At 38.9% G+C, this 24,390-nt stretch overlaps 1 protein-coding gene across 5 annotated transcripts in view; it reads right to left on the bottom strand.

The window, feature by feature from the left end:
- Window positions 1–24,390, bottom strand: part of LOC149936249 (homeobox protein dve-1-like) — a 98,086-nt gene that overhangs the window by 21,364 nt on the left and 52,332 nt on the right. For 2 of the 5 annotated variants that reach the window (XM_090154021.1, XM_090154022.1), the window contains exon 3: window positions 257–430. In XM_090154021.1, coding sequence (XP_090010147.1) covers window positions 257–430 — 174 coding nt within the window. Of the gene's footprint in view, window positions 1–256; window positions 431–13,936; window positions 14,102–17,978; window positions 18,369–18,672; window positions 18,753–24,390 lie in introns of those variants that run through there. The other 3 variants (XM_090154024.1, XM_090154023.1, XM_090154025.1) reach the window with 3 other exon arrangements.

Raw genomic sequence — 24,390 nt, 5'->3', positions numbered from 1 at the left:
CATCTCTATTTCTTGCTATTTACGACGATTTAAATTTTTGTATTCGAAATTTGATCTTTATTCAAATCTAAATACGATTTCATCATAAACTTACTCTTAATTTTATTTTATAATAGATAATATGTCTGAATATTAGAGGGAGAGATCTTGATATCGCACGTAGATACAAACGAATTGGATACCACCTGACCAATACTCTCGACAAAGTATATATATTTTGAAGAAAACTAACAAATTGTAAGTAAAGCGTTCTTACCCCTTGCACCGATGACTTCGCTGGCAGAGTAGCCGAGTCTGATTAAGGCTGTCCGGACCAAATCCGAGAAGAGTGTACAGCTGGGAATAATGGCATAGCTGTCCAACTCCACCGTCGGCTCCGTGGCTTGACTACACGCTTGTTCCACCAAACAATGAACTGGAATGGATTTACCTGAAGACGAAATAGAAGTCAATATAAAAAACATTCAAAAAAATCAATCTAAACCGTCAACGCAATCAGCCTGTATATTTCCATTAAACAGGGTTGCCACAAAATTTTGAGATTCAAATTCCCTGACCATTTTAAGAGATTTTCCAAATTTTTCTTTTATATTTGACTTTTATCAGAAGTTAATAAATTTTAATGAACTTATATTTCAGTAAAACGGTTTATTCAAGGAAATAAATGATAATCATAGAATTTTTCATAGATCTGGTCTAAAAAAATACCTTAAAAAAGTGCCAAGATAAAATTTAATTCTCTGACTTTTTACTAATTCTAAAAATTCCCTGACTTTTTAGGTCCATTCTTAAATTCCCTGACTTTTCCCTGACGTGTGGCAAGAAGTCAATATCAAAAAAATCAATCTTAACCGTCAACGCAATCAGCCTGTATATTTCCATTAATACAAATTCCTGGTACGTACAAATTCATTTTGTAGCTTTCATTGTAAGAAGTAAATGATGCATCACTCCCCAAACAAAACAAGAAAAAAAAAACAAAAGTAATATATAATTAAAACGAAGAATAATTAAAAATCTAAAAAGTCCGCTCACGCTCGGGGAAAAAGCTTCAAATAGCGTTTTATTTTAAAAGAGCCCAGAAAAAAAACCGTTTTTAACTCCCAAATCCTAAAGGCGAGATGCTATTGGGAGAATGGATGAGAAAGAAGCTGCTAGACTCTCTTGGGAAGTAGAGGGGGGGATGAGAGTAGGATAGAAAAGGCGCATCTAGTGCCACCGAAGAAGAAGAAAAGAGAAAGGGGGGGGGGGGTGATGAGCTGGGAGACGTCGGAAACGGGATGAGATAGAGAGGGATGAGGAAGAAGGAAGCTCGGGATGAGACGATGCGGGGAGAGGATGGAGATTTAGGATTTTTTTCCTCCTTTCTTTTATACGCAACAGATTAAGAGCGCAGAATCCAAACAGCTTCGGGCCATAATCAATATTAAGCCTTATTTGTTTTCACTGCGCCAGCCAAGACTGTCTTTTCAAGAGAAAAAAAAACCGGTTTAAAAAATGCCGCTAAAATAAAGAGATGGAGCGTCATAAACTGCGAAAAAAACGGTAATATATATTTTATACTTATATATACCGGAATACCTCTAAAGAATGACACGAGGTGATTAGCGAAGGGAAAAGATTTCGGTAATAAGCCCGGGGAAATTTGGACATAGGCGTAGGCTACGCCCCCCTTTCGAATCTTTTTTTCTTCGCTTAACCCTTAAGATAAAAGTTAAGACGAGCACGTCAACTACGTTTAGATTTTTATTTCGAAAGAGAGAGAGAGGTTTCGAAAATTAAAGGAGCCACGATGAAAGCTAATAACAACCGAGTTGACTCAAAGACAAGTTTAATAAAGGTCAGACTGTACCCCCTCCTTCAACTTCGTCCGAGCTGTCAGTTGATTTATTAACTTTACCCGTTACGTCTAACAAAGAATTGAAGACCCTCGTATTAATTTCTCTTACCGTCTCGAGTAATATTTATTGCCAGTGGAGAGAGGTTAAGAACGACGTAATACGTCAAGAGAATACGCGTAAAGATATCAAGATTTTACTGGCCATTTATTAAACCCCGAAGTAGTAACTAGCCGTATTTCTCGAACTTAATCTCACTAATAAAGACGATGCAAAAATTAAAACGAATCCCAGGAAAAGAGACAAATTGTAAGTTAGTAAAGAAAATGAAAAGCGATTATATTTCCAACCGCGTCAAAACCCAACCAAATCCCAGGTTACAGTCGTTTGACGGATATAAATGGTCTCCACATTTGACCCTTTTTTCACCACCGTAAAGACAGTCAGTTGGGCAGAAAATCCCCAAATCCCCGAACCGGTCAAAAAGGACGTAAACGAAAATAAAGATCAATTTTATTTATTTAGAAAAAACGTATATACTTACAGGTTTTTAGCCCCGCGAAAAATAACAACATATACCAGTCATAGACGTTAATTCGTGACTGTTTTTATGCCCGGCAACAAAAATTAACGATTAATTTTCTGGAATTAATGCGTCAAAACGCGCAAAGATACTGAGGAAAAATAGAGTGCAGGTTTATCGAGTTTATCCCTCTTAAGAGACTCCGTAAATAAAAGATGGTTTATATTTACGAGATACTCAACAGTCGCAGTTTTTTTTAAAGCATACTGGTATTTGTCACTAAGCTGCCACTATTAATTAGAATTAATGGGTTTTTCGAAAATATTGTCGAATAACAAAAACAAGAACTTGTCGTACGTAGCGACTTAACAGCCCTACTAGAGCGATTTCAAAAGATATTTTACATATTGACATTCTTTATCTGACAGTTACCCTTCTTATAATACGCAAAAAAGTTACCATTTGCATATTCTTGAAGAAAAAAAAACCCCAAAAATGTGAAGCGTGTGATTTGAACCGTCGACGGAGAACGCCTAGAGATAGGATTTATATTTTATTTTTAGCCCTTTATTTCTAACAAATAATCTACAGCTTAAGCCCGTGAAGTAGGCCGTCTACGGAGAACGCGTAGAGGCACTTTACATTTTTTTCAAACGTGAAACCTATATCCATTAATCTAAATAAAAAAGTGAAATAAACCATCTACGGAGAACGCATAGAGGACGTCTAAATTTTATTTGGAATGCGAAATCTAAATTTCATTTGGAACGCGAAATCTAAATTTTATTTGGAACGCGAAATCTAAATTTTATTTGGAACGCGAAATCTAAATTTTATTTGGAACGCGAAATCTAAATTTTATTTGGAATGCGAAATCTAAATTTTATTTGGAATGCGAAATCTAAATTTTATTTGCAATTTGAAATTTCAATCAATAATCCTAATAATGTAATATAATTTAATTAAACAATTTAATAAAATCATTTGAATAGTGAAATTTACCAGAATTATCAGTACGGGCTTGATATCTCTAACAGGTAAGTTCCCCCGCCTTTGACTGAATTCTCTACGTTCGAGAGCAATAAGAAATTGGTCTTTTGGCAGCACAGCGATTCACGATAAACCCTCCTAAAAATAGCCCAAAAGTAATATACATCTTTTCTCGGTACAAAAACGATACGAAAAGTTTCCCATTTACGTAACAGACATCAAAAAATTCGTTACAAGGGCGTTTTAAAGGAAAGCTGGCATCGAGGATGATATAACAAAGGCGGAGTGAAGGGGAGGGGGTGGATGGGGGGGGGGCACGCGAGAGATGGAGCGTAATAGCTAAATCCCAAGCCGCGAGTTTCGCAAATCGTCTATAAAGCAGCGACCGGTCTGCCTTGTTAAAATTGTCTTTAATTTTTGGCCTTGTTAGGCGCGGAGACCATAAAGGACTTTCCTTAAGCGGGCATTTCGTCGGAAAGCGGGGCGAAGGGGTCAAGTCTGCGGCGGAAAGAGGCGGTCGCCGCGTCGTCGGTGATCCGGGGGATCGCGGCGAATTAGGGCCGGCGAAGGCGCGGCGTCCGTGTCAAACGCGGCGTCGGCGTCGGGCGCGGGTTTCGCATTCTGATTAAACGTTAATTTAAAGCGAACGAGGTCTGATTACCCAGAGGGACGTTTTGAAAATGACCCCAGGGAACCCTTTGATTGGCCTCTCTTTTATAATCCCGGCTGCTTATGGATTGACTCGTCTAAACCCGGCCACATCTCTCGCGGGAGCCGAACCTTTTTTCCCCGTTAAGTACGACGACCGGCCGACCAATTTTGCCGAGCCTGATGCCAAAAACATTCGAGCAGGCGCCCATTATTAAAGAAGGCTCTACTACTTAATAAAGCTTGTTAACGGGGAGCGGTTATTAAAGATGGTTCGTATTTGACGTGCTCGGGACTCGAGGCGTTTTACGCCTACCTTTCTCTCCCAATCGCCTTATTTACCATATAGGAGCTTTTTTCGACGGCGTTGTCACACGCGAAGGGCGTAGGAATAAATGTTTTGGCTTTTTAGGGGCTTCCGAAACGCGAACCGAAGCTAATAAGGATTTAAGGAGGTTAAGAACGACCAAATATTTCCGCGCGTAACTCGTATCGCGCTTTTTACGAGGCATTTATTAAGCCTAACACGCGTAAGAATAAAAGACGTCAGGCTTAGGAAAACGTCTCGGAATAGGTTGAAAGGTTCGACGTACCTCAGAGCATTCGGTCTTCTTAACCTCGCTAACGGGAAGCCCTAGCTCGATCCATATCTGGGCAACTTTGACTGACTAGGGAGACAATAAGCTTCGGCTAAAGATTAGCCGCTAACCAAGTGACGGTTGATAGGTAACCCCAATACGTCGGCCGGCATCGAAACCCATATTTGACAAAAGCTACCGTGTCCCGCTCGTCCCCCCCCCCCTCTGCCGCTACTCGGTCGGATTGAGGATGATAATACCCCTTATTACGACCAAAGAAATTCTTTACCGGCCTTCGAAAGCTCCCGGAGAATTGCGCACGTTCAATTAACGTCATCGCTACTTCGATGCGGATCGCTTCCACATGGTTATTGCGATACTTATGGGGCCCCAGCTGAAAATGGACGATAATAGGGGACCTCACAAAAAATGGGCGATAATGGGGCCCCCAAGTAAAAATGGGCGATAATAGGGGCCCCCAAGTAAAAATGGACGATAATAGGTGCCCCCAACTACAAAATGGACGATAATAGGGGCCCCCAACTACAAAATGGACGATAATAGCGGCCCCAACTACAAAATCGACGATAATAGGGGTCCCCAACTACAAAATGGACGATAATAGGGGCCCCCAACTACGAAATGGACGGTAATAGGGGCCCCCAAATACAAAATGGACGATAATAGGGGTCCGCAACTAAAAAATTGACGATAATAGGGGTCCCCAACTAAAAAATTGACGATAAGGGAACCCTAACTAAAAATGGACGATATTATTAACGAGGTCACTAAATTTATCAATCAAACATAAGGGTAATAGCAGTTAGCAATAAAAATTTGTGAAACTAAAATGACTCGATGGGAAAAAGGGATGACATTAGTCAACTGTCGAAACTTAGTTTTCTTAGCAACAATCAAGCTGGTATTACAAGATTGAGTGAAAGCAAAGTCGAGACTTCTTCTACGTCTTAACAAAAGCCACTATTAGCAGCGTAAAAAACCCTAGACCCCCCTCCCCTTTACAGTAATATATTATCCCGCTGCGAAGGAATCCGAAGTAATTAAAAGATCAAACTCTACAGAAGTATCTCGACGTTGTTAACGAAACTCCGAGACGAAACAGTAAATAGCGGAAACAAAAAAATACTATTTCGGATTTAATTTTCTTGCTCAATCCTTAACCAGTTTGGACAATTTGGACTTACTGGGGGGCGGGAGGGAGAGGAGGTTCAAAAGCCAACCAGAGAAAAGCTAAGACAGATAACAAAACAAGAATCGTAACAAATAAGCGAGATCCTTTAGCTTTAGCCGGAGTTCACTCGCTTTTTTAACAATCTCGGATTCGCGACGAGACCGAGACAGACTTTACCATCACCCCGCCTTGTAACGTAACTATCCGGTAAATATATATACCGAAAACAATCGAGTCCGCGGATACGGGACGGTTAATTCGGAGTCGCAGACTTTACCATTTGGCAGCCGTCGAGTGGACAATCGGGTTAAGTCGCCGTTACGTCATAGTATCAAGCATCTTCAAACTCGGAGCAGATAGGCCTTATACCGTCTTCGGCGAGAGAAAACGAAGCTAGATATAAACTCGACGCGGAAAAAGACAAGTCAAATAATTGGCACCGTTGTTTAGCGGGGTTTCCTAAAGCCTTCTTCCAAAAATCCTTCGTTGAGCTTAAGTCCTTTTAGACTTTGACTTTAGCGGGTAGAGCTGGATGGTACGGGCGAAACGAAGGAAGGGAAAAAAAATCTTAGGCTTTAGTCGTATTTCCTTGTCTTTCTAATTTCTCGCTTCGATCCTCGGCAGATCCCTCTTCAGAAATCCCTCCCTCCCCTTTTTTAGGGTTTTTTTGAAGAATGGGGGTGTAGAAGGTTTATAAAAGAAGGATTTAAAACTATCGCCGCTAAGGCTTCGTAATGAAGGGAAGTTTGCAACGGGTACACCTGACGCGGATTTATTCGGAATTTTCCGCCCGTTTTCCTCGTCGTCAGGGTCACCCTGCAGTTCGGAAGATGTGGCGAGATGGGCAAAGCGTCCGGAGAGTAAAAGGGATATTGGCAGATTGCGGATTTTGCGAAACCCGGAATTATAAGTGAGCCAAGGCCACGTCGGATTAAAAAAAAAGACTAGTGAAGAATTTAACATACGAGAGAAGAAACCTACGCCGAAATCGTTCAGAAAAGTCGAATCCGTACGCGTCGAAAAAAATCTGGTTTGTTGTTTGCCGTACATTGAATGTATATTCTTTTGAAGGTATAATCTTCTTGGTTCGTTTCACACTCGACGAAAGATATGACGAAATCACGATGGATATTTTCAATAACGGTACGGCCAAAGTTTGTCTCCAAGTTGATGTGCCAAAAATGTTATTCTTAGTTAGAATAGTTGATTTTATAAAATGTCTTTACGCTTGCCCAACTTGTTGAAATGTTGCCCTGGAATAGTTCAGCCAATGTCTAAGAATGAGTTCATAAACTCTTCAGTGGGAGAGAAAACTGATCCACAGCTGAAGCGGGGAGGCAACATTACAACAAGATGGCCAAGGTTATTTTATAAAAAGAAATATTCTTAGTATTTTGACGCACAATAGGTAGGTACAAGCTAGGAGCAACAACAAACACAGCACCCCACACAAGGAGAACGCAACCCGTCAAAAGTTGTGCATTTTCTTGTGTACAATTTTCATTGGCTAGACGCTTTAGCGCCTGCTTCCGTTGGAAGGGGCAAATTCGGAAATTGTCTTTCCCCCCACCCGTAAAACGTTCAATGTAAATATTCGTTAAATGAAATTTGTACACAACACTACGTTAGCGTGTTTAAAGGCTAGCTGCGTTCGCCTTGTGTGGGGTGCTCCTAGGTACAAGAAACGTGTACTTTAACTAACGGTACGGCAAAATATCCCGTCTCCAATCCGTTAAACCAAATTCTTACTTAGAATTCTTAGTTTTTTGACGCACCCTAGGTAGGTACAAGAAACTTGTACTTTAACTAACGGTATGGCAAAATATCCCGTCTCCAATCCGTTAAACCAAATTCTTACTTAGAATTCTTAGTATTTGGACGCACCCTAGGTAGGTACAAGAAACACGTATATGGTCTAAGTCATTCTCTTGGAAGCCTTGGCAATGCCACGCGATTTTTTTCTGACCAGTAAAAGACTGACGGGAAAAAATGTATTAGGTTTAACGTATATTTTCACGTCGATGTCCTCGTGAAAAGCAGGCTTTAAGAGCGTATGACGAGCGCCACTCTAGAGGCTCTCCCGCTTTCCGTTTTAACACTTATGGTTGAATCGGATACATTTTAATCACAAACCCATAGGGTTTAATCGAAATTCAATGGGGAAATTTAACAAAGGCTCATCTATCTCTTAACGGATAGAGGCGATATTGTATAGCGTATAATTAACATAATCATTATTAATTGAAAGAGGGAGAATTATTCTCTCCGCAATTGTCCGTTCGAAGTACGGCGCGAACGGCGGCTCATTTGGCGCTGGAAGCATCCTCCTTCATATTTTAAAGGAAACTCCGCATGATTCAATATAAGCGATGACCAAAACGTGGCGCAACTAGCCCAAGAAAAACAGCGATATTTTTCATAATGACGCAATAAGCCGGAATTAATTCATAAATTTAAAAAATTAACGCAACTTTAGAAACGTCCCCTTAGCAGGTTTGGCAAGAGCCAGCCAGACTGGTTGAAACCACCCTGGTTTAAGCCTGTTTTAGCCACCGTAGAAAATCCATGGTTGAGAAATGAATTTGAAATATTGAAAAAACTATAATAATAGCTAGAAATAAGCAATTAGGAGAACTTAAAATGCATTTTGCGCGTGAAAATACGCTGCCATGTTGGGGTATAAAAGTTTGTAAATAAGCTTGCTATACCTCATAATGTAAAGGTACTGTCACGCGCAAAAACGTAATTTTGAAATCGGGCAATTTGAGCATTTTCGAAGTAATGAGGGTTAGATATAAGCAATTTGAGCATTTTTTATGGTTTAACCGGATTAAGCCACCGGTTACAACCGGTTTTAGGCATACTAGATTTTTAAATTTAAAAAAACCATGCCCCTTAGAGACGAGATATTCCATTCGGTAGAAACCATAATACTCGGCTTAAACTCCTAAAGAGGCATCTTTTTATAGAAAGGATTTGTTGAGAAGTCGTATATACATTCACTTAAGACTCGTAAAGAAGAGGCCTGAGGGATAAAGTAGAAGGTTGAGATTCGGAGAGAGGGACAGCCAATATCCGGCGAGGACCACCTACCCCGCACGCGGATATAACCCCCCCTTATCCTCGTCCTCTCTATCTTCCCAAATTTTCGATTTATTGTCTCTTCTTTCGGAGACAGAGAGGGACACAAAAGAGCAAAGTGAGGAGAAAGGATCAGAGTGTCCGAAGTCCTTAATCCTTGATCCCGAGACGCGCCTACGAATTAACCTCCCGCGCGTCGAACGGAGCTTCTCCCGCCGACAAATCCCCCTCCGTCGCTTACTTCGATATCAAACCGGGCAAACTCTTTACGGGATTAACTACTAACTTTTAGCCTCGCTTTTAGCCGTATATTCTCCTTCCAGCTACCCACGTTACTTTTCCATCTAAACTTCCGGGTTTAAATTGTACGTCGCGACGGTAGCGTTTCGTACAACAATCAAACTAGCGAAGTTACTTTTTTATATCTTAGCTCAAACGGGTTGACAAATTCGACTATATACCGTTACGGTTTCCTTAGGCGGGATGCCATCTATGAACGCGATGGACAAATATTTGTAAAATAGTCCTATAAATATTAAAAGGCGTCTGTGATTTAACTGAGCAACGGTTCTCCATTTTACGCTGTCCCAAATACTTTCACAAACCAAGTAATTTTTTCAAACAGAATCAATTATAATTGACTTCTAACTTAACCCGACCGAACCAAATCTATTCTTAACCCAACCCAAGCTAACCGAATCTTTTATTAACCCAACCAACACTATTCTTAATCTAACCTAACGAAAGCTACTTTAAACCTAAACTATTCTTAACCCAACACAACCTAGACTATTCTTAACCTAACCTAACGAAAGCTACTTTAAACCTAACCTATTCTTGACCCCACCCAACGAAAGCTTTTTTAAACCCCACCCAACCCAACCTAACCTATTCTTAGCCCAACTCTACCCAACCTAACGAAAGCTATTCTAAACCCCACCCAAGCCGACCTAACCTAACCCATTCTTAGCCCAACCCCACCCAACCCAACGAAAGCTATTCTAAACCCCACCCAACCCAAACTAACCTAACCCATTCTTAGCCCAACCCTAACCAACCTAACGAAAGCTATTCTAAACCCCACCCAACCCAAACTAACCTAACCCATTCTTAGCCCAACCCTAACCAACCCAACCCAACGAAAGCTATTCTAAACCCCACCCAACCCAAACTAACCTAACCCATTCTTAGCCCAACCCTAACCAACCTAACGAAAGCTATTCTAAACCCCACCCAACCCAAACTAACCTAACCCATTCTTAGCCCAACCCTAACCAACCCAACCCAACGAAAGCTATTCTAAACCCCACCCAACCCAAACTAACCTAACCCATTCTTAGCCCAACCCTAACCAACCCAACCTAACGAAAGCTATTCTAAACCCCACCCAACCCAAACTAACCTAACCCATTCTTAGCCCAACCCTAACCAACCCAACCTAACGAAAGCTATTCTAAACCCCACCCAACCCAACCTAACCTATTCTTAGCCCAACTCTACCCAACCTAACGAAAGCTATTCTAAACCCCACCCAACCCAAACTAACCTAACCCATTCTTAGCCCAACCCTAACCAACCCAACCTAACGAAAGCTATTCTAAACCCCACCCAACCCAAACTAACCTAACCCATTCTTAGCCCAACCCTAACCAACCCAACCTAACGAAAGCTATTCTAAACCCCACCCAACCCAAACTAACCTAACCCATTCTTAGCCCAACCCTAACCAACCTAACGAAAGCTATTCTAAACCCCACCCAACCCAACCTAACCTATTCTTAGCCCAACTCTACCCAACCTAACGAAAGCTATTCTAAACCCCACCCAACCCAACCTAACCTATTCTTAGCCCAACTCTACCCAACCTAACGAAAGCTATTCTAAACCCCACCCAACCCAAACTAACCTAACCCATTCTTAGCCCAACCCTAACCAACCCAACCCAACGAAAGCTATTCTAAACCCCACCCAACCCAAACTAACCTAACCCATTCTTAGCCCAACCCTAACCAACCCAACCTAACGAAAGCTATTCTAAACCCCACCCAACCCAAACTAACCTAACCCATTCTTAGCCCAACCCTAACCAACCCAACCTAACGAAAGCTATTCTAAACCCCACCCAACCCAAACTAACCTAACCCATTCTTAGCCCAACCCTAACCAACCTAACGAAAGCTATTCTAAACCCCACCCAACCCAACCTAACCTATTCTTAGCCCAACTCTACCCAACCTAACGAAAGCTATTCTAAACCCCACCCAAGCCGACCTAACCTAACCCATTCTTAGCCCAACCCCACCCAACCCAACGAAAGCTATTCTAAACCCCACCCAACCCAAACTAACCTAACCCATTCTTAGCCCAACCCTAACCAACCTAACGAAAGCTATTCTAAACCCCACCCAACCCAACCTAGTCTAAGCTATTCTAAACCTAAGCAAAATTAACCCAAACACTAGGCGTTGACCAAGGAAAAGAAACAAGAGGATGTAATCTGCATTAAATTAAATTAGGAAGCATTGCCGAAAAGCGTACGTGCATTGATATTATTTGATGTGAAAGCATTTTAAAACGCCCCACGAACAACCACAATTCGGCTATTTAAAAATAAAGGAAAAAACCAACCCCTTAATTACACGAAAACATTACGACACCCGGAATTACCCAATCAGGCCGTATTAGCGCATTAGTATTCAAAACGACCGTCTAAAACTATCTCATTTCTGGCTCACCCGGCTAAAACCGCCATGAAATTGGCATAAATCTACAATCACGATTGTTCTACTACTTTTGCAACACGCGCGGTTTATCCGCCCCCCCCCCCCTTTAAAATCTACAAAAATATTTTGATAACAGCTTCAATGGCCAACACTGCTTCTAAATCGATCAATCTATTGCCAAATCACTGACAAGTGAATAGTATAAAAGAGCTTTTTGCAGCGACGGGTTTATACCGGATAGAGGTTAGCTTTATTTTATATACCGGTACTTGACTTATTGAAGATTTTCTAATATATTGCGAGTGACCTTGAAAAAATATCCTTCTACGCAATACCGACTAATCCCCCTTCGGAACAATATAGAATAAAAACCATTTATAGAGTTCGGTAAATTTTCGAATAATTTAGCTGGAAATTAAAAAAAAAAGGTTAGAGCGAAATTAAGCAACGCGTGAAAACGTGTACTACGCGTTTTAACTGACTTAATTTCTTTTACCGAGTTGAAGTCGGTGCTAGAAAACGTATAGGGTTAACGTATGTTAGTCTACACACCTTATAAGTTATAACTACACTTTATAGCGCGCTTATGATCGTACAATAAAACTGGAAAAATCGTGGACGGTGCCAGAAAATATACAGCTTTATATATATCCACTGTTATTCAAAATGCATCTCAGAAGAAACAATAGTGCGGTGAAAAACCTACAGGGTGTTTCAAAAGGTTATGCAAAAAATTTAAGGAGTTGTAGGGGGTGAGTTGAGAAGTATGCCTGTTTTTCCCCATTTTCCTACGATAAGATAAAAGAGCGCCAGAGAGCTTCAAAGTGTGGCCTACTAGCCCCTGGAAGTAGTCTGCAACAATTGCAAAACCAAGCAGCAGGGGCTTGAAATACTGTTTAAATTTACTTTTTTACGCTGGTTACCTCGATTTGTTTACAAAGTCCTTTTTTACCTATCACACGAACCCAAACCTTAATGTTCGCGTTTCCCCGCTGCTTGGTTTTGCGCTTGTTGCAGCCTACTTCCAGGGGCTAGTAGGCCACACTTTGAAGCTCTCTGGCGCTCTTTTCACTCATCGTAGGAAAATGGTGGAAAAACAGGCATACTTCTCAACTCGCCCCCTACAACTCCTTAACATTTTTGCATAACCCTTTGAAACACCCTGTATATTATAGTGATTTCACAAAAGTGTAATTTTGCCATTTTACATCGTCAGGGGAACGCTTCCGCGGTTTTGCGGAAACATAGCGCCCACTGTAATTTAGATAACTGCCAAGAAAAGGTACATTTCTTCCGTAAGAGATGAAGTTTATTTCAAATAACGTTTAAATATGATAAATTCGGTGTTTAATTAAATCATTCGTGAAATTAAATTTACCGGCTCAACTCTTACTTCCTAGGCGTTTTAGCGTACGTGCTTAATCTCCCTAATACGGAACTATCAAAATACACCAGTTTAAAATGTGTTTAAAAAAAAGCAATTAGATGGAACTACACGTGCGAAACTGCGCGTATAATAAACCGGAGAGCAAGTTGTATTTCCTTATACGAAAAACTAACTTATGGAAATTGGGGAAATCACCCCCTCCCTCAAGTAATAAACACGAAATGAGAGCTGACAATTCGCCCAACTCCAGCTATATTTAGGCTAATACAAAAACGCACGTGCGAAAATCAACGGTGCCCAATAGTGCGTATTGTTACATAAAACGTTTTTCAATAAAAAAATAAGAGTAGGATTATTAGAGAAATATTTCCAGCATAACGGGTATTATCGATAATACGTGATCTCGACACTGAAAAACACAATATACGGAAAACCAGCGGCCACGCACCGATTAATGCAATATTTTAACGAAAAATCGCGTAAACAATTGATAGCACGTAATTAACTAGGACAGAGTAGTCAACGTACCTTATAATTAAAAATTCGGAAATTTTTCGCAATATCTAGTGTCAATAATTAAAGAATATTTTTTACGCCTTTTTCTCACACAGGTTATAATATTTTTTTGTCACCACGCGGTAACCGCGCTTTCGAATTGAAATATTCGCCAAGTCGAAAAAAATAACGCGGAATTTATTTGAAATTATCACATCTCAGTGTGTCAAAGAGGCCGTTAAACGATCGTTTTAACGTTAGGCTTAACGCTAAAAAACTGTTTAAATCGATAGATATTTTTTTCGACAGAGTACTACCGCAAGTTGGACCAAAACGACAATCGTCTCACTCTAGTTAGCACAACGACGCGAGGGTACAATTCATTCTTAATCTTTCAAATTCTCTAGATATAGTCAAGATATCGCTATAAGACATAATCAACCCGTTACGAATGGAGGGATTTTTTTAAATGTTTTATTACCTGTTAAATTGGTACAATTCGGAGGTGTTAACTTAACCCCCATCGCCGAAAATATTCAACCTACGAGGTACTGAAGAATAATTTGCAACCATACGAATGTCACCGTACGAACATTACGAACATTAGTCATGCACTATTCATATTTAATAGAGAAACCCCGTTGAGGGTTCACACCGAAAGTACGGACAATAATATATTGACAAATTAAAGTTGAAAAAAAGGGCCTCTGTGGTAATCAAGGATACGGCTTTTTTCAGAAAAAAATCTGTATAAGACTCCCGCGGTTTGCTTACGCAGTGTATCTTAAACTCAACACGGTCCAATGACGTTGCGTATAAGACTACTTTGGGTTTAAAAGGGGGTCTTTCATGGGGTGTAATAACTCCTCCTTATCGCGTAATTATACATTATTAATATTTAAAAGTATTTCGCCGGAGGTTTTAATAGATTTCTACACTCTTAAGGGTCATTTAATATAAGTTTCCATTCGTTTTAAATTCATTTAACGTGTGGTTGCTTGCTTTAAAATCTCTCCGGGGGGTTCGTTTAAAAATGAAAATGTATCAAAGATAAAGTAAATATTTTCCATTGATGATACATGATAAGCCAAGGACGTACAAATATCGACAGGGATTTTCAATATTAAAACGTTTACACTAAAAAGGGGGAAATTTTACCCTATGAGATATTACGTTATTTTCTGATATTTGAGTCATCAAACCGCCTCTAAATTTACAGATTTGGAAAATTTGTTATTAATGTAAAATTTCGATTAAATCTAAAATTACAATTTCACTGTATAAATTGCACAATGTGTCTATTTTCCGTACTGTAATCTGAGTACCAAACAGATTTTGAAAAGCTGATATTTTTTCCATAATTGAAAAAAATATGATTTAGGGATTTAAAGTGTAAAATTTCCATTCAATTTTCGATTTTAAAACGTGTTTCTCCCGATTTTTCAACATGATTGAGATTTCCCGCGTTGATTTTGACATTTTGGGATCCGATTTAACTTAAAAGTTTGGGATTAAAAAATAGTGTAAACATTTATAGATGTTATTATAGTAAACCAACTAGCATGAAAATCATAAATCTAAAGGCGCTTGGAAGCAGAAAATCGTAAAATCAGGTGCTTGTGAGCAGAAAATCGTAAAATCAAGTGCTTGTGAGCAGAAAATCGTAAAATAAGGCACTTGTGAGCGGAAAATCGTAAAATCAGGTACTTGCGAGCGGAAAATCGTAAAAGCTAAAAGCGCTTGATTTTTTTAGAGTTTTAGAAAAGTAAATGGATTTTTTATATGCATTCAATCATTAACAAATAGCTATTCCACCCAACCGTAATATAAGTTTCAGATCGATTGCGTTTCAATGTTAGATTTAACTCATCGGTACCCCAGAGATGGGGCCGCTCACCGGGCCCCATGAGAGACGTTTTTACTATAGACAACCATTTGTTTTTGGTAAATACCAGGGCCCAACCGAGTATATGGGCCCCGGAAATTTGTACCGTCTTAAACCAGTTTATTCCGCGACACAGATTGCCTAATATAGCTCGGATATTTCCTATTCGAGATCATTTACATGACGATGTGAAACTAAAAATGAGACCTCGGCCTTGGGTTATATTATAGATTAGGTTCAGTTACTTAGGACGCGCTATTTAAACTGGTGAATAACTAACTACACTCACAAGGAAACTACCCGAGGTGGTTACCACCGATTTTGTTGAAACTCGGGGGTTCGGTAGACCTTATGGTAGTATGAAAATTCCCAAAGGGAAAAGTTGCAATGGGCTTTAGTTTTCCCATGGCAACCGAAAATGTTTCTGACCACTCAAAACCAAAAAATCTCCATTTAAAAAAGCATGGGATTTTCTCGGTTAAAAAATTAAATTTTCAAAACTTATTCGAAAAGATGAATTTGACCTATTTTGGGTAAAATTGATCAAGGATTTTGGGTAAAATGGATCAATTTTGGTTAAATTTTAACAAAATTTGGGTAACCGAGAAAATCCCATGCTTTTTTAAACAAAGAGGTCAAAAACATTTTCGGTTGCTAAATGTAGGAAAACTAAAACCCATTGTAACTTTTCCCTTTGGCAATTTTCATACTACCACAAGGTCTACCGAACCCCCGAGTTTCAACAAAATCGGTGATAACCACCTCGGGTAGTCTCCTTGTCAGTTAATTGATCTTAATATTTATTAGGAAATGGGGTGACCATACCGCCATCAACCTCCTGAAAACGAACAACCACTTGAAACTAAAATACATACAAGCTACTGGCTTTCGTGCTCAGCCACTGTAAAAAAATCACGAATTTCCGCGGAGAAGATTTCAATAGTTGATATTCTTTAGACCATTTTGATAGTCGTATTCTAAGAAATCTGTTTCGGATTTGTCAACTTAAAAGGCGACAACTTCAGTTAATTGCCAAAATCACTTAACAGCGCATGAAAACTGAGGAAAATCAACTATTCCGTGAATATTTCATTCGAGTTGATGTACAAAACAAGCCCCGTACTCGTGATGATCGGGTACTTGTACAGTCTGAAGGACTTTGGGAAATTTTCATCTAAAGGAATTTTGTTAGCAGCATATCTAAAGGAGTTTTGATTTTTTTCTCCCAAAACTCCTTAAGATCAGATTTTTTGCTCCCAAAATTCCTTAAGATTTTGATTTTCTTGCTCCCAAAACTACTTTAGATTTAAATTTACGGGGGTTTCTGGGAACAGAAAATCTAATAGAACGAAGTTTCGGAACAGTAAATCTATAGCTAAAGGAGTTCTTTGAACAGAATATCTAAAGGTGCTTAGTAACAGAAAACTAAAGCAGGCGCTTCCTAAGAACTCTCAGTAACAAAAATTAAATGGTTTCAAGGCCGCGTACATCAGCACAAAGAGATTGACAAAAAACTTTAAACCGATAATTTAAAAAACAAAAACCGCTTTTAAAACATTAAACAAAGGTCCCCGATTTCATCCCACCTCAATAAGAGACTTAAAGGTTACGACATTCAAAGCGAAACCCCGAAATGATTTTTTGAGGCGGCGGTTGATTTTCGCAATGTTTAAGCGCCACTTAATAATATAGGTTTGGGAGACGAAAGAATTCGTCGGCATTAAGGGAGTTAACCGCCAATATAATCCCCGGGTAGCTCGGACCAATATCGAAAAACCCCCTCAATTCTCGAGAAGATGAAAAGAGAAAAGAATTGCTATAAGCGCGAGCGACCAGTTTAGAAAGAGCGGCTCGAAGATGATGATGTACGCTGGATTTCCTCGAATCCACGTCAAAATGACAAGTGGGGAGAAAAAGAAATAACAGGCCATCTCTAGAGAGGGTACGAGTCCTTTATATAATACCCGGCGAGTAGGCGAAAGGCGCCCACGCCGAAAGTGAAACGGACAAACTTATAATTATTTCAGAAACACGCGAATTCCTACACCGGGTTAAATATAACAAAACAAAAGTATCATTGAAGCACCTACAGTGACTTAATCTTCGAGTCTATTGCGAAATACCCATTTTAAATTTAACGTACATTACCGAAGAGTTTTAATACGTGGATTTCGTCAGTATGGAGAAATTAAACCCACACGCCTGCACGAATGGTTTCTGGGAAACGTCCAGTAAAGAATTCAGTAAGGATAATGTCACGTATTGATATTTTTATACATCGGGCCACAAATTTAGGAGTTTTCTTTAGGGCAAAATTACAGTACCCATATCCTTCAGACAATTGGTGTAAGTGCTATATTGTATACCCCTATAACCATAACCGGTCAGTACTTAAATAAATATATTACCAAAGTTTAAAATAAAATGGTTATTTCGTTATTTCCAAAATAGTCTCATCGTATAAAATTTAAGTTTTATTAGAAATAACCGTTAAAGTCAGAATTTTTATATCGAATAATCGCGGATAACTCGGTGTTGGTAAAATCGTTTCATTCACATTCAAATATATTTAAGTGAAATAAGGATAACCATTTTTAAATGAAATTCCCACTAATGTAATAAACGTAAATGGACTCACTGTTGGCGACTGAGATGGCGGTGGCCGCTACAACGGCGTTGGAATCGTTGCCGCGATCTTGCAGAAGACCCAGCATGACAGTATAGTGTGTGGCTGACGCTACAGATATCGCAAAGGTTGTCGGGTTATTGACGGTTTTTTTTGGGATTACGATTATGGAAACTGGTAAGCTATATTATATAATGATTTTACGGAGGAGGGAGTTTCCCTATTACAATTAATAATTCGATCTTTTACTTAGAAACTGAAAGTTAGCAAACATCCGCCGGTTACGAAAGCGCCGGGGACTTGAACCAATCAGCGAGTTACAATAAATGCCGTACTCTCAACCGCTTTTCCTCTTCGCGTTTCTACAATTATTTAAAGTAGCTAATATACATGATGCAATATATTGACTTTTATAAGTGACTCAGAACACTAACTAGAAAGTTTACCTTAAAATAGCATCGGTTATTATCTATAAGGTGTTTTTAAATTTAATACGGGGAAAATATTTAAGATGGGGTTTCTCTAAGACGAACGCGAGCCCAATCGTAATAAATTTGACAATTAAACGATTTATCAAAATATTAAACAGAAGCATAAAGGTACTCTTTTTTCCGCGTAAGTCAGTTAGCTCAAACAGACAAGCGACAACCGACGGATCTGCCAATACATTCAATTACTATTCTCATTGACAATAAAAAAACTTAACCAAGGTCTCGCGTACCAATCCCGGCAGCAAAAAGACATAAATCTCACACTACTAATAAAAACAGTCGGGTCAAAGAATCAAAAGAAAAAATAAATTCATCGTGCTGCCGAATTAATACCGGAATAAAAGAGGTCCCCCCGCGCTTAATCCAAAAGATGTAAAAATGGGGGGATGCTAGATATAGGGGGAATAAAAACCATTAAAAGAAACCCCGCTAAGAATAAATAAAAGCCAACTAACCTTCAAAATGATTTTTTTTTAAATTTTCTCTTCCCAAAAAGAGAGAGAGAGAGAGAGAGAGAGAGGGGGCGGAAGAAAGCCAAATCTAAAGAGGAGATTCTTTCTTCTGACTCTTTATTTTGACAATCAGTTTTCGCAGAGATTTAAAAAAATTCTTGGGCGTATATTTTTTCTTCCAAGTTTTTCTCTATTCGTTTATTTCGAATACGACCTTATACTATACTCGACGCGACTTCCTAATATACAATAATCGGTAACTCTAGCATCAGCCACCGATGCGAAAGTCTTTTTCGAAGTGAGCGCGCACCACGTGTGGGGCGACTTGACTCGGCTGTTCGTCGGCGCTCACGCACGCGGAACTTTTAACTTCGTCCTCTTTCAAGCATGGAAAAACGGGCGACTCTCCTCTCTCTTCTGTCTCCGTAGTTTTACTTCTTCTGGCGCTCTCTCAACCGCCCCCCCCCCCGCTTCTTCAACAGATTCCCCCCTCAAACGACCCCCCCCGCGTACTCTCCGCTTTGGCTCCCCCTCTTTCAAATCCGGCTATATTTGCTCCCGCGTCTTATCCCGATTCCCGTTCCGTTCCACCCCCCCCCCGTCTCATCCCAGAAATGAATTAACGGGGTCGCGTTCGAGTCTGTTTATCACCCTTCTTAATCAGCCATTTTTATCGGTATTTACCGCCTTTATAACTACGCGCCGGATTTGAAGATTTCGAAACTGAGACGCTTATCTAGCTAAGATTTTAACACGATTATCAATCTGGATTGTTTAAATTTTAAACAAATAGAAGTTTCAATAAACAACAGGGTTCCATACAGATATTGGCAATCCGATTTTCCTGATATGTCCAGGTTTTTCCACGGAAATTTTACTGATTTTTACAGGTGCAAGATAGCCGGCTTCAAATAAAATTACGATTTACCAGTGGCGGATACATAAGGGGTGCACCCCCCCTCCCCCTTGACGCTTAAGCTTTGCATGTGACTTGATGATTTGTTATTAGTTTTGTCTTGAGTTTTTTCTGTATCCGCCACTGCGATTTACAGAGTTAACTCATTTTATGATTGTCATTTAAGTTAAATTGGTTCAATATTATAATATAAAAGAAAAATAAAGTCAGGGCCCCCACTCAAATCTTAAATTTTTTTATAGGAAAAATAGGATTATATTTCTAAAAATATAGTTCTTCATGGGACTATTTTTACAAAATTATAGGATTTTATAGGACTATATTATATTCCATTTAATTTACTAACTTTATGCATTTAAAAACAAAATCTATATTTAGAGAAATAAATCTTTGATTTTCACTTAAAAAATAGAAACTATTTAACCATTTTATCACAAAAATATACTAGTAGCTAACCATGTTAACAATAACAAAAGTATAGACTAGAATGACTTGGTATATGAATTTATCCTATAGCTAAATCTAGCAATTTAACTGACAAGGAGAGTACCCGAGGTGTTTATTGCCGATTTTGTTCAAATGAGATATGAAATTTCCCAAAAGGAGACGTTGCACTACCCATTCGGTTTGTCATACCAACCGAAAATGTTTTGACCACTTAAAACAAACTTTTTTTCTTATTTTACCCAAAAATCGTTACAATTTTACCCCAAAAATGTTCCAATTTATCGAAACGTTGGAAATTTGCCTATATGTGGTCCAAATTACCCGATTTGTGATTTTTTTTTTAAATTGTCGTAGGTGAAACCCAGAAAATCCCATGCTTTTTTAAATGGAGATTTTTTTGTTTTAAGTGGCCAAAAACATTTTCGGTTGCCATGGCAAATCTAATAGGTAGTGCAACGTCTCCTTTTTCGAAATTTGGTCTACATTACGCCCGACTTTGAACAAAATCGGCAATAAACACCACGGGTACTCTCCTTTTGAGTGGTTGGATTTGAAATGGGCAAAATATCAAAATTATAGGACTTTTTGGGGATTTTGCTAAAAATATAGGATGTTATAGGACATTTTTTTAAATGTAGGATTTTATAGGAATTATAGGAACTCTGTGGGCCATGTAAGAAAAAGTTATGGATGTAAATTTGTATTCATTAGGGCAAGCTTTCTGAACCCTAATAAATGTCCCTGATTTTTACCAAAAAAATGGGAATATCGAATTCCCTAATATTTTCAGGTTTTTCAGGCCTGTATGAACAAAGAGAATAAAGCTAGTCTTAAAGTTAGGGAATTTTAGAACTAATTTCATTTTCACCGAATGTTTATCTTTTATTTTTAAGTTAATTTAATAACCAACAATACTATTTTAAATTTGTTTGTTATTATCTTGGTTGTTTTTATTGAAATATATCATTTTAAGTTAATTTAAAGGAAAAGTCCAGGTTTGGTAAAACTTGGGTCTATTTGAAAGATCATGTTTAAATAAACTCAAAAATATCAGTCGTAAAATTGTATCTATTTTTAATGACGAGTAATTAATTTTTAAACGAGCGAAATTTACCGCCAAGCGATCTGCCATTTTTTGTTTCGCGGTGACGTTTTAGGACTTTAATCACGCGCTGTTCGCGCTATAACAGGCTTTAACAGCGCTCTGTTTCCCGCGCGCGGTCTGCGGAGGGAAGGCGAAAGAAAATGGCAGCTCGCTTGGCGGTAAATTTCGCTCGTTTAAAAATTAATTTATCGTCATTAAAAAGAGATACAATTTTGCGACTGATATTTTTTAGTATATTTAAACATGATCTTTCAAATAGACCCAAGTTTTACCCAACCTGGACTTTTCCTTTAATAACCAACATTTAATTTTAAATTTGTTTGTAATTATCTGATTTTATTTTTAAAATATTTGTAATTTGTGTTTGACTTGGTGATTGCCAACGAAGCTTTCCTTGGCAAACGTCATAGATTAACATTGGCAAGTCTTTAAGAGGGGCAACGTTTTTAGTACCCGCGCAAATGTTAAGAGCGACACTTTACAGTTCTGCATATCTTCATCATATTTTATTAATCTGTCTATGTACGGATAATTCCGATTTCACAACTTAGAGTAAATTTAAAATGATTAGTTACCCCCTTAATTTTGTTATAAAACGAAGCGCTTACGTTTTAAGTACCCAAATATAAAATTTCGTCGCTTTCCGCTTCGTATAGTTAATTAGATATAATTACTATAACGCCAAAAACAATTTTAATTTTAATGTGGTAATTGACGTCATTGACTACACGTTATTTCTCATTGGCCGCTATCCCCAACATTGAGTTTAGGCTTGGATACAAAATGTTGGTGCAACTGATTCCGTGGTCAAATCTGGAAAATCTATAGAATTATGGGATTCTACTACTGAATTGTGTACGTGGGTGCTTACATTTTTTTAAAGACTCGCGCTAAATAAATATTATCTAGCAAGGATATTACAAGAATTATCTTGGTGGGATAGTGGGGACTATAGAGTCTACCAGATGCAGTGGGAAAAATTCAAAACAAAACCATAGTCCATGACGTCACGTAAATTTAATTTTAATATGAAATAAACTTAAAGACGGTATTTCATAAATGTAATTTAATATAAAATAAACTTAAACAACGGTATTTCATCAAGTGAGTTACATTTTCAAATGAACGAGAAAAATATAAAGTAGTTAAATTTTTATTTCAAAAATCTATTTGCAACTTACTCTTTAAGACTAAGTGTTAAAATAATCTAAAAACACTACGTAGTGCACCTTGAGCGTGTCAATTCTGAGATTGAGCCCGTGTAGAGGGAACGTCTAGAGAAGGCCAATTTCAGAATACGAATGATTTTATAGTGGTTATTTCGTTACTTTAAACTTATCAATACCCAATTCGATTAAAATTATTGGAAATAAATTTAACATGAAATAAGTGTTCAGAAATCAGACGTTCTCCATAGCCGTTTTGTTGTAGGAGCTTAGTCTCGGATCAGAATGTGTAGAGGATATCAGAGGGTGATGACAAATGCAGGGTCCCGCCTTGGTCCCGCGCCCTTTAGAAAAGGAATTTTCCCAAATTCTTCCGTTTGGAGTAGATGATGTTACAAATTACTCCTCTAGTTCGCGGGAAGGGCTCGTGAAAGCGCAAATTCATTAAAAACCGTTATAGGCCTTTAATTGAGCGGGAATACATCGAATAAAACAAAAGAGCGGCGCGCGATGAGCCGATTGATCGACGAAATCGAAAATCAGCTAATAATTAAGCCAAGGCCGAGGATTACCATTATCTCGCTCTACGACACAAACTCGGGTGACGCCGTACATACACTCCGCGAACTAGCGAACGGATACAAACTCACCGGCAATTAAGACCGCGTCCAAAGCTAAACAGAGTTTACCTCCTCTCCGCCTCAGACTGAATATTCAGTGAAGGATATATTAGCGGGGGAAGAGATCCGATAATATATCCCGCGCTAAATCCGCCTAAGATTCGCCGGGGGTCCTATAGCTCCGTTCCCCCTCGAGCCCGCTTAGACACAGACACAGAGGTCGGGGCGAAACGGCGAAGATGAAGTTGAGGAGGCCCGAGAGCGTCGTCCGGACGAGGCCGGGATCGACACATTATATCCCCTCTCTCTGGCGTCTTCTCATCCCCATCGACGGACGGAGCTGGCTAATACATCCCCAGATAACATTCTTTCGTCCCGGTACGCGTGGTTAGGCATACCGAACCGGGATTAGCAGAGGACGACGCTAGTTCGCCTTAATCCCAAACACCCAGCTCCGTCTCTCGCCTCTCTCCATCTCCTACTAGATATAATACACGCCGAGAAACTCTGAAGAGAGGGAGAACCGCGGGGGTCGTCTGGGGAGTCTTAAAAATGGATAAATGCCCGTATAAGAAAAGCGAGGCGAGGGCCTTTCAAATAAGAATGTTATAATAAGAAACGCCGCTGGAGTGACTGAGTGTGTGTGACTGAAAAATTGACGCGGCGATTAGCAGCTATCCGAAGACCTGGGATAAAAAATATGGGAAGATTATACAAGGTATATTTATAGAGAGAAGATATCACGGATGAATAAATACATAGATTAGGAACGATCCTAAAACGTGTTGGAACAGAGTTCGTCGGAGATTTTCTGATCTAAAATCACTTATACTTTTCCAGGTTATTTTGGACCAATATCATTGACATTTTTAATAATTTTCTTCGTTATTTTTTTCAGCCATAATTACAAAAACTAATATATAAAATAGTATTCTGAGATTTTTAGGGGATAGTTTTAATTGTTAAATCCCTTACTTTTCCAGGTCATTTCGGACCAATTTTGGGTTAAATATCATTGACATTTTCTTGGTAATTTTTGTTCATCCATAATTACAAAAACTAATACCAAAAATAGTATTCTGAGATTTATAGGGGATAGTTTTAATAATTAAATTAACTAAACCCTTTACTTTTCCAGGTTATTTCGATCCAATTTTGGCTAATATCATTGACATTTTTAATAATTTTCCTGGTTATTTTTTTCAGCCATAACACCAAAAACTAATA

Source organism: Leiobunum rupestre, chromosome 7 (genome assembly GCF_980474605.1).
Source record: "Leiobunum rupestre chromosome 7, qqLeiRupe1.1.hap1, whole genome shotgun sequence".
In the NCBI taxonomy this organism is placed as follows: domain Eukaryota; kingdom Metazoa; phylum Arthropoda; class Arachnida; order Opiliones; family Sclerosomatidae; genus Leiobunum; species Leiobunum rupestre.
This window is presented reverse-complemented; position numbering and strand designations above follow the sequence as displayed.